This window comes from Capra hircus, chromosome 28, assembly GCF_001704415.2.
Source record: "Capra hircus breed San Clemente chromosome 28, ASM170441v1, whole genome shotgun sequence".
In the NCBI taxonomy this organism is placed as follows: domain Eukaryota; kingdom Metazoa; phylum Chordata; class Mammalia; order Artiodactyla; family Bovidae; genus Capra; species Capra hircus.
In genome coordinates this window covers 27,293,662-27,309,650 of record NC_030835.1, presented here as the reverse complement: position 1 = coordinate 27,309,650, position 15,989 = coordinate 27,293,662, and the positions used below count along the sequence as shown (strand labels likewise).

The 15,989-nt window shown below is 36.3% G+C and overlaps 1 protein-coding gene across 1 annotated transcript in view; it reads right to left on the bottom strand.

Annotated features, from left to right (window-relative positions):
- The window catches only part of RTKN2 (rhotekin 2), a 132,561-nt gene that overhangs the window by 26,840 nt on the left and 89,732 nt on the right, over positions 1-15,989 (bottom strand). Inside the window, exon 9 of the mRNA XM_013975552.2 lies at positions 15,050-15,181. Within this exon, the coding sequence (XP_013831006.2) occupies positions 15,050-15,181 (132 nt within the window). The remainder of the gene's footprint in view (positions 1-15,049; positions 15,182-15,989) is intronic.

Here is a 15,989-nt window from a genome sequence, read left to right as displayed (position 1 = left end):
TTAACCAGTCTGTTGTTCCATGTTCAGTACTACCTGTTGCTTTTTGACCTGCATAAAGGTTTCTCAGGAGGCAGATAAGATGGTCTGGTATTCCCATCTCTTGAAAAATTTTCCACAGTTTATTGTGAATCACACAAAGGCTTTAGTGTAGTCAATGAAGCAGAAGTAGATGTTTTTCTGGAACTCTCTTGCTTTTTCCATGATCCAGTGGATGTTGGCAATTTGATCTCTGGTTCCTCTGCCTTTTCTAAATCCAGCTGTATGTCTGGAAGTTCTTGGTTCACATACTCTTGAAGTCTAGGTTGAAGGACTCTGAGCATTACCTTGCTAGCATGTGAAATGAGCACAACTGCACGGTAGTCTGAACATTCTTTGGCACTGTATTTCTTTGGGATTGGAATGAAAACTAACCAATGAACAAACCTAAACCTGCTTCAGAAACAGAAAGAAAAAAGACAACTTGAAGATACACTCAGCAAACTCTGGACTATGAAAACTGTGTGAGATAAATGACCAAATTTCCTCAACAAACAAATTGTATATAATTGTGTGTGTGTATATGTAACAGAGAAAGCAGGGTGATGGTGGAATGAATGCCAACTGATTAAGAAATTTAGGAGACCTAATCAGTCAACCGCAATATATGGGCCTTATTTGGATCCTGATTCAAACAGCTGTTAAAAAAATCACAAGACAGAAATTTGAACACTGTCTGGATTTTGATAACATATTATCTTTATATATAACTACAGATTTTCTTAAGTATGGCAATATTAATATTTACAAGTAAAATAATATGATTGTTAGAATTTGCTTCAAAATAATCCTATGGTGGAGGTAATATTCTTTCTACAGATTGTCTTGAAATTTTTTCCAAAAAAAAAAACAAAAACCCATAACATACAACTACAAAAATGAACTGCCTGCTTTCTTACTTATAATACAGAGATAAGACTGCACTCACATCTTCCTCAGAAACATGTTATAAAGATAAGTGAGTTCTTTGAAAGATGTCTGGGCTAAACTCTTATTAATCAGGTATGAAGACAAAATTGTTGATGGCTAAAAACAAGCTTTAGAACTTATACATACTCTAATGACAAAGAAAGTATACCTTCTACAAACATATGGCAAGGAATATTTGAAATAAAGCATAAGCATAAGTTAAAATAAGTACTGGGTGTAATCAGTATTAATGTGATATAATTATTTTCAATTTATGTCAATGAAATCAGATGCAAACTCTGAATAAAAAGGTTGCTTAAAAAATTATTTTTGCTGTATTTAATAATGGACAATCTAAACAGTTGATAGGGTTCATACATTAAAAGGACTAACATAATCAGAAGAAAATCCTATGTGCTTCATGATAATTTTACTTGCTAGGGTCCATAATAAATATAATGGTTAAAAGTCATTTCAAGACAATTTAACATAGGACTATCATACCAACTAGTGTTATTGACTTGTTTAGTACAGATTTTATTATTCATTAAAATGAAGTCATGCATAGTATTTAAATCAAGAAAAGACTATTGATCTCAAAGACTCACACTTCTTTTCCATTCCCCTCCCCACCCCACTGGCAATGGATAAAACTTTGGCTAATAAAATGCTTTCAACAATGTATAGGAGATTCAGTGGCTCCAGTTAAGTACCCTTTATTGAGGATGTCTAGCTCAACAACATTCATAGGGAAGTTTTTTGAAGTTAAACAATCACTTTGAAGTAAATCATCCTTTCAAATTTGGATTGAAAAGAAAAGGGGAATAGCTTTTAGGCTTTTCTTTTCTTAATGTGACTATTTCCACAGATGGCTCCCTCTGAAAATTAATGAACTGACTTAGCCTCACAGGAAATGCCATTTAGAAGGACAAGAATTATAGTCATAGAAAAGATCCTATGATCAAAATAGCAGAGCTATTATTTATATACCTTAGCAACTGTAAAATTTATGCTTTTACATAATTTTTAAAGTAGCATTAAGCAAAATTACTATTTTCTAAATCATGAGAGAAGACAATCAAAGAAAGGAATTTTACTTTTTATTTGATATTTAACATTATTAAGCATAAAAAGAAAGATCTTAGAGACCCAGTATTGGAAATACACTAACAAGTGAAACAAAAACACTATTCTTAAAAGTTTTATGTGGTGCTTATCTGCTCTGCTGCTGCTGCTGCTGCTAAGTTGCTTCAGTCGTGTCCGACTCTGTGCGACCCCATAGACGGCAGCCAACCAGGCTCCACCATCCCTGGGATTCTCCAGGCAAGAACACTGTAGTGGGTTGCCATTTCCTACCTATGAGAAAATACCAACTTGGCATTTATCAATGATCCTATTTAAGAACACATTAATAGCATATCTTCCCTTAGAAATTTACAAAGTAAGCAAAATAACTAAAACATCTATGTTATACTTCCCTCATGGCTCAGACAGTAAAGAGTCTGCCTACAATGTGGGAGACCAGGGTTCAATCCCTGGGTCAGGAAGATCCCCTGGAGAAGAAAATGGCACCCCACTCCAGTACTCTTGCCTGGAAAAATCCCATGGATAGAGGAGGCTGGTGGGCTACAGCCCATAGTGTCACAAAGAGTCAGACACGACTGAGCGACTTCACTTACTTACTTACCTTATATTTAAAAACCAAGTAATTTAAAACACTGAGTAGACTGCATGGTTTGAAATTTATGAGTTTATCATAATATTGGAGGTGGGACAGGACAACAGAAATGGCACTCATATGCTACATCTGGGGGAGGTAATTATACTCTAATACATGTTGCCAATGTCAATATAATGTCAACATGTAAGACCAACTCCTTATTCTGAAAATCGGTCATTAACATTAAACATGCATCTAGCCTTTTCAGGAGTGACATAATTCATCCTTCTTTACAAAAGAGCATCAGCTAACACATATAGAGGAAGCACAGTAGGGAGAAAAATACATGCAATCTCCAAAGTAATAACTGATCTAGATAAGGGCAATCAGTGCATTAAAACCATGCGAAAGATTGTTGGACAACAAACATATTTACACTCTGGCTAAATCATCAAAATGACTACTTGCTAACTATAAAGACGAAAGATAACCTTTATTTTGAAGTGAGCTAGCAGTCATCACCTTAATCAAGTCATTAAACTTGTCATTGCCAATAGTGAGACAACCTGACATCATGTGACTTTGAACATAATGTTCTAGAAAGAATTTGACATCCCTGAAATATTTTAATAAAAATGTATAAAATGAATTTAATCAAGTCTCTAGACCTAATTTACAGTTTAGAAGAAGTTAGGATGCATAGTTGTTGAACTGGCCTAGATTGAAAGTGAAAACTAAGAAGATATTTTAGTGACAATGGGGGAACATGATTATGGACTGGATACTAGATGATATATAGGAAACCCTCCTAATTTGCCCAGCTGGGATGATATAATTATATATACATACATAATTCTATACATATAAATATATATAATTTGAGAGGCTCCTGTTGAAATATTCAGGGATGAATTATCAATACTGGAGACTTAAGTTCAAATGTCTCCACAAAAAAAAATACATAAAAGACTTCATAAAACTTTCAGCTAAATTAGGTCCAATAATCTAATGTAAATCATGGTGACTATAGTTGGTAACAGTACTGTATAAGTGAAACTTTCAAAGAGAATGGACTTAATGTTCTCATAAAAAAGATCTAAACAAACTATAATCCAATAATGATTGTAATAATGATTACATAAGTATATCTTATTTGTCAAAATTATCAAACTATACCCTTAAAGACTTCCCTGGTGACTCAGAGGGTAAGGAGTCTGCCTGCAATGCCAGCAACTTGGGTTGGATCCCTGGGTTGGGAAGATCCCCTGGAGAAGGAAATGGCAACCCACTCTAGTATTCTTGCCCAGAAAATCCGATGGACGGAGGAGCCTGGCCGGCTACAGTCCATGGGGTCGCAAAGAGTCAGACACAACTGAGTGACTTCACTTCTATACCCTTAAAATTGGTGAATTTTATTTTATATAAAGTATACAACCATAAAGCTGATTAAAAACTAAATACTACATAGAGTGTTTAACCCACTCCCAAAAAAAGAAAAATAAAGAGATAAAGCAAATATGACAAAATGTTAATGGGTGACTCTAGATGATACACAAGTGTTCACTGAGGTTATTTTTAACAACTTTTCTATAAATATGAATAATCTTATAAGTTGAAAAAATAATTAAAAATTGCTTTAATAAAAAATGTATCTACCTCTATTTAATTTTGCATATATAGTCTTTCTTTCTTTTCTTTCTTTCCTTTCCTCTCAACATATTTATTAGTTTTGTTTGCATTGCTTTATTCCCCACTTGGCACCTTGCTTTAGTTTTGTTTTCCAGTTTGTGCTTTAGTTAGTTTTGTCTAACTGCTAGATGTAATTTTTGATTTCCTTTGTTTGCCAGAACAATCTACTGTACTTTATTTTTGCCAGACTGTTTTGATTTTGATTATGGGTCTATGTGTGTGTGTATATAGATCTATATGTGCTGCTGCTGCTAAGTTGCTTCAGTTGCGTCCGACTCTGTGCGACCCCATCGACAGCAGCCCACCAGGCTCCCCTGTCCCTGGGATTCTCCAGGCAAGAACACTGGAGTGGGTTGCCATTTCCTTCTCCAATGCATGAACGCAAAAAGTGAAAGTGAAGTCGCTCAGTCTTGTCCAACTCTTAGTGACCCCATAGACCGTAGCCTTCCAGGCTCCTCTGTCCATGATTTTCCAGGCAAGAGTACTGGAGTGGGGTGCCATTGCCTTCTCATATATATTCCATTATTTTAATTACTATTTGACTGATTTTGTAACTGCCATTTGTATGGGATTCAGCTTTTCTCATATTTGGGTATGTGTTTTAATCTCACTTAATGCCATAACAAACCACTTCTGAAATCTTCATTCCTGACCAGAGATCAAGCCCTGAGCCTTTGGAGTGGGAGCACTGACTACAAAATCCTAGACTACCAGAGAACTAACCCTCGGGAGTATCAAGCAGTGAGAACTCACAAAAGGAAACCCCTTGAATACAAGACCTGGCATCACCCAACCACCAGTAGCACCCTGTACAGGACACCTCATCTAAACAACAAACGAAACAAAAATACAAACCCAATCATCAGCAGACAGATCACCACCTCACTCAGCCTTGCCCATCAGAGAAAAAAACAAAACAAACAACAACAACAAAATCTTACGCTATACGAAGCTCACACAAACCAATGGACCAAACTTAGGAGGGCAGAAACCAAAAGGAAGAAAGAATTTAACCTTGAAGCCTGGGAAAAGGAGACCTCAAATACAATAAGGTAAAAAAAATAATAATGTAAAGACAGAGAAATACTACACAAATGAAGGAGCAAGCTAGAAACACAGAAGTCCAAATAAATGAAAATAGGCAAACTACCTAAAAAAGAATTCAGAATATGATAGTAAAGATGATCAAAAACCTTGAAAACAGAATGGAGAAAATGCAAGAATCAATTAACAAAGACCTAGAAGAATTAAAGAATAAACATAGAGAGACAAACAACACAATTACTGAAATTAAAAATACTCCAGAAGGAATCAATAGAAGAATATCTGAAGCAGAACAAATCAGTGAGCTGGAAGATAAAATGGTGGAAATAATTTCTGAAGAGCAGAGTAAAGTAAAAAGAATGAAAAAAACTGAGGACAGTCTCAAAGACCTCTGGTATAATATCAAAGACACCAACATTCAAATTATAGGGGTCCCAGAGGAAGAAGAGAAAAAGAAAGGGTATGAGAAAATTTTTGAAGAGATTATAGTTGAAACTTTCCCCAACATGGAGAAGGAAATAGTCAATCAAGTCAGGGAGCTACAGTAATCTAAGCAGTACGGTACTGGCATAAAAACAGTAATACAGACCAATGGACCGGATAGCAAGTCAGAGATAAACCCAGACACCTCTGGTCGAACTAATCTATTACAAAGGAGACAAGACTATACAATGGAGAAAAGAAAGTGGCTTCAATAAGTGGTGCTGGAAAAACTGGACAACTACATGTAAAAGAATGAAATTACAATACTCCCTCACACTACACAAAAAAATAAACTCAAAATAGATTAAAGACCTAAATGTAAGGTCGAATACTATAAGACTCTTAGAGGAATACACAGGCAAAACACTCTTTGATGTAAATCAAAGCAATCTTTTTGAACAACATCCTAGAGTAATGAAAATAAAAACAAAAATAAACAAATGAGACCTAATTAAACTTTAAAGCTTTTGTATAGCAAAGGAAACCATAAACAGAACTAAAAGAATACCCACAGAATGGGAGAAAATATTTGCAAACAATGAGACTGACAAATAGACAAAAAACACATGCAGCTCAATTAAAAAAAAAAAACACACACACAACAAAAAAACCAATTAAAAAATGGACAGAAGCTCTAGACAGACATTTCTCCAAAGAAAACAAACAGATGACCAAAAAAGCATGTGAAAATATGCCCAACATCACTAATTATTAGAGAAATGCAAATCAAAAATACAATGAGCTATTACCTCACACTGGTCAGAATCAAAGTGAAAGTGTTGATCGCTCAGTCATGTTAGCCTCTTTGCGACTCCATGGACTATAGCCCATCGAGCAGGCTCCTCTATCCATGGAATTCTCTAGGCAAGAATACTGGAGTAGTTAGCCATTCCCTTCTCCAGGATATCTCCCTGACCAGGGATCAAATCCCAGGTCTTCTGGATTGCAGGCATATTCTTTACCATCTGAGCCACCAAGGAAGCCTCCACTGGTCAGAATGGTCACCATCAAAAAATCTACAAACAATAAACTGGAGAGGGAGTGGAGAAAAGGAAACTCTCCTGTCCTGTGTGGGAATGTAAGTTGGTAGAACCACTGTGAAGAACAGTATGGAGGTTTCTTTAAAAACTAAAAATAAAGATATCATACTATCGAGCAATTCCACTCCTGGGCATATAGGCAATTCAATTCAGTCGCTCAGTCATGTCTAACTCTTTGTGACCCCGTGGAATGCAACACGCCAGGCCTCCCTGTCCATCACCAATTCCGGGAGTTTACCCAAACTCAAATCTATTGACTCGGTGACGCCATCCAACCTCTGTCATCCTCTGTCATCCCCTTCTCTTTCTGCCCTCAATCTTTCTCAGCATCAGGGTCTTTTCAAATGAGTCAGGTCTTCGCATCAGGTGGCCAAAGTACTGGAGTTTCATCTTCAACAACAGTCCTTACAATGAACACCCAGGACTGGTCTCCTTTAGGATGGACCGGTTGGATCTCCTTGCCGTCCAAGGGACTCTCAAGAGTCTTCTCCAACACCACAGTTCAAAAGCATCAATTCTTTGGCGCTCAGCCTTCTTCACAGTCCAACTCTCACATCCATACATGACCACAGGAAAAACCATAGCCTTGACTAGATGGACCTTAGTCGGCAAAGTAATATCTCTGCTTTTGAATATACTATCTAGGTTGGTCATAACTTTCCTTCCAAGGAGTAAGCATCTTTTAATCTCATGGCTGCAGTAACCATCTGCAGTGATTTTGGAGCCCAGAAAAATAAAGTCTGACAATGTTTCCACTGTTTCCCCATCCATTTGCCATGAAGTGATGGGACCAGATGCCATGATCTTCATTTTCAGAATGACGAGCTTTAAGCCAACTTTTTCACTCTCCTCTTTCACTTTCAGCAAGAGGCTTTTTAGTTCCTCTTCACTTTCTGCCATAAGGGTGGTGTCATCTGCATATCTGAGGTGATTGATATTTCTCCTGGCAATCTTCATTCCAGCTTGTGTTTCTTCCAGTCCAGCGTTTCTCATGATGTACTCTGCATAGAAGTTAAATAAGCAGGGTGACAATATACAGCCTTGATGTACTCCTTTTCCTATTTGGAATCAATCTGTTATTCCATGTCCAGTTCTAACTGTTGCTTCCTGACTTGCATATAGGTTTCTCAAGAGGCAGGTTAGGTGGTCTGGTATTCACATCTCTTTCAGAATTTTCCACAGTTTATTGTGATCCACACAGTCAAAGGCTTTGGCATAGTCAATAAAGCAGAAATAGATGTTTTTCTGGAACTCTCTTGCGTTTTCGATGATCCAATGGATATTGGCAATTTGATCTCTGGTTCCTCTGCCTTTCCTAAAACTAGTTAGAACATCTGGAAGTTCAGGGTTCATGTACTGTTGAAGCCTGGCTTGGAGAATTTTGAGCATTACTTTACTAGCGTGTGAGATGAATGGAATTGTGTGGTAGTTTGACCTTTCTTTGACATTGCCTTTCTTAGGGATTAGAATGAAAACTGACATTTTCCAGTCCTATGGCCACTGCTGAGCTTTCCAAATTTGCTGGCATATTCAGTGCAGCACTTTCACAGCATTATCTTTCAGGATTTGAAATAGCTCAACTGGAATTCCATCACCTCTGCTAGCTTTTGTTCTTAGTTATGCTTTCTAAGGCCCACTTGACTTCACATTCCAGGATGTCTGGCTCTAGGTGAGTGATCACACCATCGTGATTATCTTGGTCGTGAAGATATTTTTTGTACAGTTTTTCTGTGTATTCTTGCCACCTCTTTTTTTTTTTAATCTATTTTTAAAATTTATTTATTTATTTTTTTTACTTTACAGTATTGTATTGGTTTTGCCATACTTCAACATGAATCCGCCACAGGTGTACACGTGTTCCCAATCCTGAACCCCCCTCCCACCTCCCTCCCCATACCATCCCTCTGGGTCATCCCAGTGCACCAGCCCCAAGCATCCTGTATCCTGCATCGAACCTAGACTGGCGATGCGTTTCGTATATGATATTATATATGTTTCAGTGCCATTCTCCCAAATCATCCCACCCTTTCCCTCTCCCACAGAGTCCAAAAGACTGTTCTATACATCTGTGTCTCTTTTGCTGTCTCGCATACAAGGTTATTCTTACCATCTTTCTAAATTCCACATATATGTGTTAGTATACTGTATTGGTGCTTTTCTTTCTGGCTTACTTCACTCTGTATAATCGGCTCAGGTTTCAACCACCTCATTAGAACTGATTCAAATGGATTCAACATAAATCACAGCAGGATCCTCTATGATCCACCTCCCAGAATACTGGAAATAAAAGCAAAAATAAACAAATGGGATCTAACTAAAATTAAAAGCTTCTGCACAACAAAGGAAACTATAAGCAAGGTGAAAAGACTGCCTTCGGAATGGGAGAAAATAACAGCAAATGAAGCAACTGACAAACAACTAATCTCAAAAATATACAAGCAACTCCTGCAGCTCAATTCCAGAAAAATAAAAGACCCAATCAAAAAATGGGCAAAAGAACTAAACAAACATTTCTCCAAAGAAGACATACAGATGGCTAACAAACACATGAGAAGATGCTCAACATCACTCATTATCAGAGAAATGCAAATCAAAACCACAATGAGGTACCATTTCACGCCAGTCAGAATGGCTGCTATCCAAAAGTCTACAAGCAATAAATGCTGGAGAGGGTGTGGAGAAAAGGGAAGCCTCTTACACTGTTGGTGGGAATGCAAACTAGTACAGCCACTATGGAGAACAGTGTGGAGATTCCTTAAAAAAGTGGAAATAGAACCACCTTATGACCCAGAAATCCCACTGCTGGGCATACACACCAAGGAAACCAGAATTGAAAGAGACATGTGTACCCCAATGTTCATCGCAGCACTGTTTACAATAGCCAGGACATGGAAGCAACCTAGATGTCCATCAGCATATGAATGGATAAGAAAGCTGTGGTACATATACACAATGGAGTATTACCCAGCCATTAAAAAGAACTGCCACCTCTTCTTAATACCTTCTGCTTCTGTTAAGCCCATACCATTTCTGTCCTTTATTGAGCCCATCTTTGCATGAAATGTTCCCTTGGTGTCTCTAATTTTCTTGAAGAGATCTCTAGTCTTTCCCATTCTGTTGTTTTCCTCTATTTCTTTGCATTGATCACTGAGGAAGGCTTTCTTATCTCTCCTTGCTATTCTTTGGAACTCTGCACTCAGATGCTTATATCTTTCCTTTTCTCCTTTGCTTTTCACTTCTCTTCTTTTCACAGCTATTTGTAAGGCCTCCCCAGACAGCCATTTTGCTTTTTTGCATTTCTTTTCTATGGAGCTGGTCTTGATCCCTGTCTCCTGTACAGTGTCACGAACCTCATTCCATAGTTCATCAGGCACTCTATCTATCAGATCTAGTCCCTTAAATCTATTTCTCACTTCCACTATAAAAATCATAAGGGATTTGATTTAGGTCATACCTGAATGGTCTAGTGGTTTTCTCTACTTTCTTCAATTTAAGTCTGAATTTGGTAATAAGGAGTTCATGATCTGAGCCACAGTCAGCTCCTGGTCTTGTTTTTGTTGACTGCATAGAGCTTCTCCATTTGGCTGCAAAGAATAAAATCAATGTGATTTCGGTGTTGCCCATCTGGTGATGTCCATGTGTAGAGTCTTCTCTTGTGTCGTTGGAAGAGGGTGTTTGCTATGACCAGTACGTTCTCTTGGCAAAACTCTACTAGCCTTTGCCCTGCTTCATTCCACATTCCAAGGCCAAATTTGCCTGTTACTCCAGGTGTTTCTTGACTTCCTACTTTTGCATTCCAGTCCCCTAGAATGAAAAGGACATCTTTTTTGGGTGTTAGTTTTAAAAGGTCTTGTAGGTCTTCATAGAACCGTTCAACTTCAGCTTCTTCAGTGTTACTGTTTGGAGCATAGGCTTGGATTACTGTGATATTGAATGGTTTGCCTTGGAAACGAATAGAGATCATTCTATCGTTTTTGAGATTGCATCCAAGTACTGCATTTCGGACTCTTTTGTTGCCCGTGATGGCTGCTCCATTTCTTCTGAGGGATTCCTGCCCACAATAGTAGATACAATGGCCATCTGAGTTAAATTCGGAGAAGGCAAGGTCACCCTACTCCAGTGTTCTTGCCTGGAGAATCCCAGGAACGGCAGAGCCTGGTAGGCTGCTGTCTATGGGGTCGTGCAGAGTTGGACACGACTGAATCGACTTAGCAGCAGCAGCAGAGTTAAATTCATACATTCTAGTCCATTTTAGTTCACTGATTCCTAGAATGTTGACGTTCACTCTGACCATCTCCTGTCTGACCATTTCCAATTTGCCTTGATTCATGGACCTAACATTCCAGGTTCCTATGCAATATTGCTCTTTACACACTGGACCTTGCTTCTATCACCAGTCACATCCACAACTGGGTATTGTTTTAGCTTTGGCTACTTCCCTTCATTCTTTCTGGAGTTATTTCTCCACTGATCTCCTGTAGCATACTGGGCACCTACCAACCTGGGGAATTCCTCTTTCAGTATCCTATCATTTTGCCTTTTCATACTGTTCATGGGGTTCTCAAGGCAAGAATAGTGAGGGTTTGCCATTCCCTTCTCCAGTGGACCACATTCTGTCACACTGAAACCATAATCACAGAGAACTAGCCAATCTGATCACACGGACTACAGCCTTGTCTAACTCAATGATACTAAGCCATGACAGAAGTTAAGTTAGATATTTAAAAATAAATATCATACAGTATTGCTTATTTTGGGACTCTGGAAAAGTGGTACAAATGAACTTATTTACAACACAGATAAAGAAGCAGAAAATAATCTTATGGTTGCCAGGGGAAAAGCAGGAGGAGGGATAAATTGAAATATTGGTATTGATGTATACACACCTACATAGAAAATAGATAACTAATAAGGGCCTACTATATAGCACAGGGGGCTCTACTCAATACACTGTAAATGACCTATATGGGAAAAGAATCTAAAAAAAGAGTGGATATATGTATATGTATAACTGATTCACTCTGCTGTATACCTGAAACTAACACAATGTGTAAATTAACTATACTTTCATACAAAAAAAATTTTTAAGTAAGAAATGCAAAGGAAAAATTTCTACTGAGAAAGGGCAGGAATCAGTGCTGGAATCAGCACTGGAGACAATTAAGATGGAAATATTGCAAAGTTAGGTAATTTAACAATTTGTCATCAATTTAATTTTTGAGAGAAGCAACTAAATTATATTAATCTTCCCAACCTTAACCTTATGATTTAATATTAAAATTCTTTTTGGTACTTTAGACAATAGTCATATTCACGGGAAGCAGTAATTGTGTCATCAGTCCTCAGGGTCAAATACAGCTCATGTTATACCAAGCCTAAGGCTGAGTCTATACAAATTATTAGATAAATAATCTTCCTGTGAATCTGCAATGCTTAATTGTGGAGCCACCACGGGATTTCTAAATACGCTGATTTCAGTGATCATAATAATGGAGCTGATTGACTACAGAATCCCATCTGTTGCCAGGTCATAAGCCTTTATTACCACAGGAAAAATGAGTCAATTGAAAAAGGTCAATTTAGTCAGGCCATGTAAATACTGTTAACCGCTTTTTGGAAATTAGATTCTTATCATCAAACAAGAAAATACAGATGCACTGACTATAGTAACCAAGAAGTTCTATTACAATTGTCCTCTTAAACTTAAATGGTAAAGTTTCAATAGATTCATAAGTTACTGCCAACAGGTAACTTGGCTTTGGACTGAGAACCTTATTTCAAAGCTACTTTCTACTTTCAAAACTGATTCAAAGTGGATTCAGAGATAGGAAAAAGTTTAATTTTGCTTCCCAAATCGAGACTAGCAGTATGCCTATAAAGAAAAAAAAATCCATGAATTTTTAATCTATGTTTTTTACCCATTAGGAAAGTGAGCCATATAATTTTATGTACTAGCTAGACAAGTTCTATCTGATCTCTGAGTACGGGCTTTCTCTTGTAAAACAGAAATAAGATACCTGTAAAACAGGGTTGACCGACCTGCTCTGCCTCCCTTAAAGGGCTGCGATAGTAAAAATGAATACCCTGAAGGCTGTTTTCAAATCTAACTTTTTTTTTTTAATTTTTATTTTTACTTTATTTTACTTTACAATACTGTATTGGTTTTGCCATACATTGACATGAATCCACCATGGGTGTACATGCGTTCCCAAACATGAACCCCCCTCCCACCTCCCTCCCCACAACATCCCTCTGGATCATCCCCATGCACCAGCCCCAAGCATGCAAATCCAACTTTTAAAATATCATTTGTTTGGATTACATTTTAATTTAGTTTATAGCTATCCATATTCCATTGTACAATATACAAGAAAAAAATTGGTAAGATTCCATTTTTATTACCTAACTACCTAGTGAAAATCAGGTTACACAAAATCACCTATGTCTCAGAAGAGCTCTAGCCAAAAGTATTTAACATGAATAAAGCAAAACAATTAGTCAAAAACAAATTTGGGAACTTGCCTGGACTTTTCAAAAATGTCAAGTCATGATAAATTTTTTAAAAAATGGCAAGTGAAGGGTACAATTTAGATAAAAAGGAAACAAATGACATGGTGACCAGATGCAACCTGTGATCCTTGATGGAGTCTTGGATAAAACAAAAAATAAAAACTGGAACATTTTGGAGACAATTGAGGCAATTTGCTCGGTATATTAGATAGTATTATTTCATCAACAATAAATTTATTGACTATGATAATAATATTACAGTTATGAAGGAAATGTCCTTGTTTTCAGGAGAAACATGCTAATACATTCTAGGAAAGAAATTTCATGCTGCTTGCTGCTTACTTTCAAATGGTTCAGAAAAAAAATATTTTTTAAGTATCTAGAGAGAAAGCAAATGTGGTAAAATGTTAAGAACAGATAAATAATCTAGGTGATGGGTATCAGGTTTTATTTTTCTATTCTTTCAACTTTTCTATACATCTGAAATTTTAAAAAAACTCTGGAGGGAAGTGAACACTATGTTCAACAAAAAGTTGACAAACAAAGGAAAAATTACATCAATTTTCCAATAGTAAAAAGATACTTGCTTTAACCTAATTTTTAAATGAAAATAAATTCACTATTATAATATTTGAGGTACATTATTTAAGAGCAACATTAATCTTTCTAATACAACAGATAAATTAAGTGGACTTAATTATATAATAAAAGGTCTCACTAAAGGATTTCCTTTAAGAAAAAGTGGCATCATCTCTAAAAGCAGGGCAGAAACAGATCAAATGTCATTACTGGAAAGATCATAGAAATTAACTAAACCTTTATACACTAGCAGACCAGTATTTACATGTTTTTTCAGGACATAGACATATATAACATTTTTTCTCAAAAGATAACTTAAAGGCAAGTAGAACATGTATATTACAGTTAACAGATGTGATGGCTCATGTTTTACCACACACTGAAAGCAAGCAAAGTTAAACAACTAGAAACAATTGACGTTCATAGGAAGAAAACATGATCTTCTAATCTAGAAATGCTAATTTAATTCTAGAGTTGGAATGCTATAAAGAAGGAAGAAAAACTCTCTAATAAACCCTAGACTTGGAGGACAGAAAAACTTATGATGGTGAGATAAAATAAGTCTGCTTTAGACTGAAAAATTTTCGTGCAGGTTTCTGGGTGAAAAATTTCAAACTAAAATGTTATAATCTCCTTTTTATCAAACCCGTATATTTACGTGTATGTGTATTCTTCTGGCAGAAGGCTGAACAACTGTCCATCAATCCCATAAGAAACCAGGAAGTATACTCAGGAATTTATTTTTATGGGTTCATTTAAGCATTAACTAGAAAGAGCATATTACTGTAACATGATGTTTATATGATCTCTTAATTATACATTCATAAAAAATTTAAACCGCCTGTTAACGTCAGGTCACATTCTCTGCTTTAAGATCTATTTGCTGGTATAGATCTCCAATTATTACACTTAGAAAATATACAGTATTTCCTTTACCAGATAAGTTCCATAAATAGAAAAATAAGATTAAATTATCTTTATGAACTATTTTTAGCAGTTCTTCCCTTTTTTGTAAATAAGATGACAACAGTGTGAACCGTAATAGAAAATAATTTCATAAAATATTATATCTTTATCTTCAAAATAGCATTTTATTTACCTTGTTAATAGACACTATCAAAGCTGGTTCCACTTTAGCTTCAATTTCTTCTGGAGTGTAAAAACAATAGAGTTTACCCCCTCTTAAAACACAATACAACCTTCTCCAATGAATTAGACCTCCTACCATTTGCTGAAAAAGAAAAATCAAGAAATTCTCAACTTTAAATCATTATTTATCATCTTAACTCTAAACTCAACAAAATACTTGAATTAACAGTTAGTTTTTAAAGATGTTAATATGATAGCTACCCAATTAATTTACCATACAATAAGTTAGTAGCCTAAAGTCAAAAAGTTAGTATCAGAGAAGAAATGTTTTTAATTCTCAAAAGTATTATGCATAAGGGAAGTAATGATTATCACATAACTCATACACGTAAAATCATAAATCAATGCAATTTAAGAGAAGCTAGCCTATTAAAAGTTAGTGCTTGGAATTCCACAGCAATTCACCGAATGACTCAGGAAGATTATAAAAATAACTCAATATTCAAAATATAACTTTCCCTTACTGTTCTCAGAACACGGACTTCCCTGTATAAATGCAAATTTTCTTTCCTCTTAATGGAATCTTTTTTAAAAAGCTATTGATTCATTTAAGCCCATAATTAATTATTTACTGAATATAAATAACTATAGTTATAAATAAATAAGGAGTATGTTGCACAGAGGCAGCTTTGGAAGCCTAGAGGCCAAAACTGTGCTGAAAGCTGTCTTCCAGAAAGGTCTTTATGGGAAAGGTTTGAGAAGTCCTCATCAGTTTCCCCAAGTAGTCCTCTGTTAGCGATTATCCTATTGCTGCTATTAATTAAGCAGAGGAACCTGGAGAGGCAGCTCCTTGACCATCAAAATTGCATTAAGGCCCTTCCCCTTCCCACCTTACAACTCCCAGCCACAACTCCTATTCTATGTCTAACAATGAGGAAGCTGCCATTCAA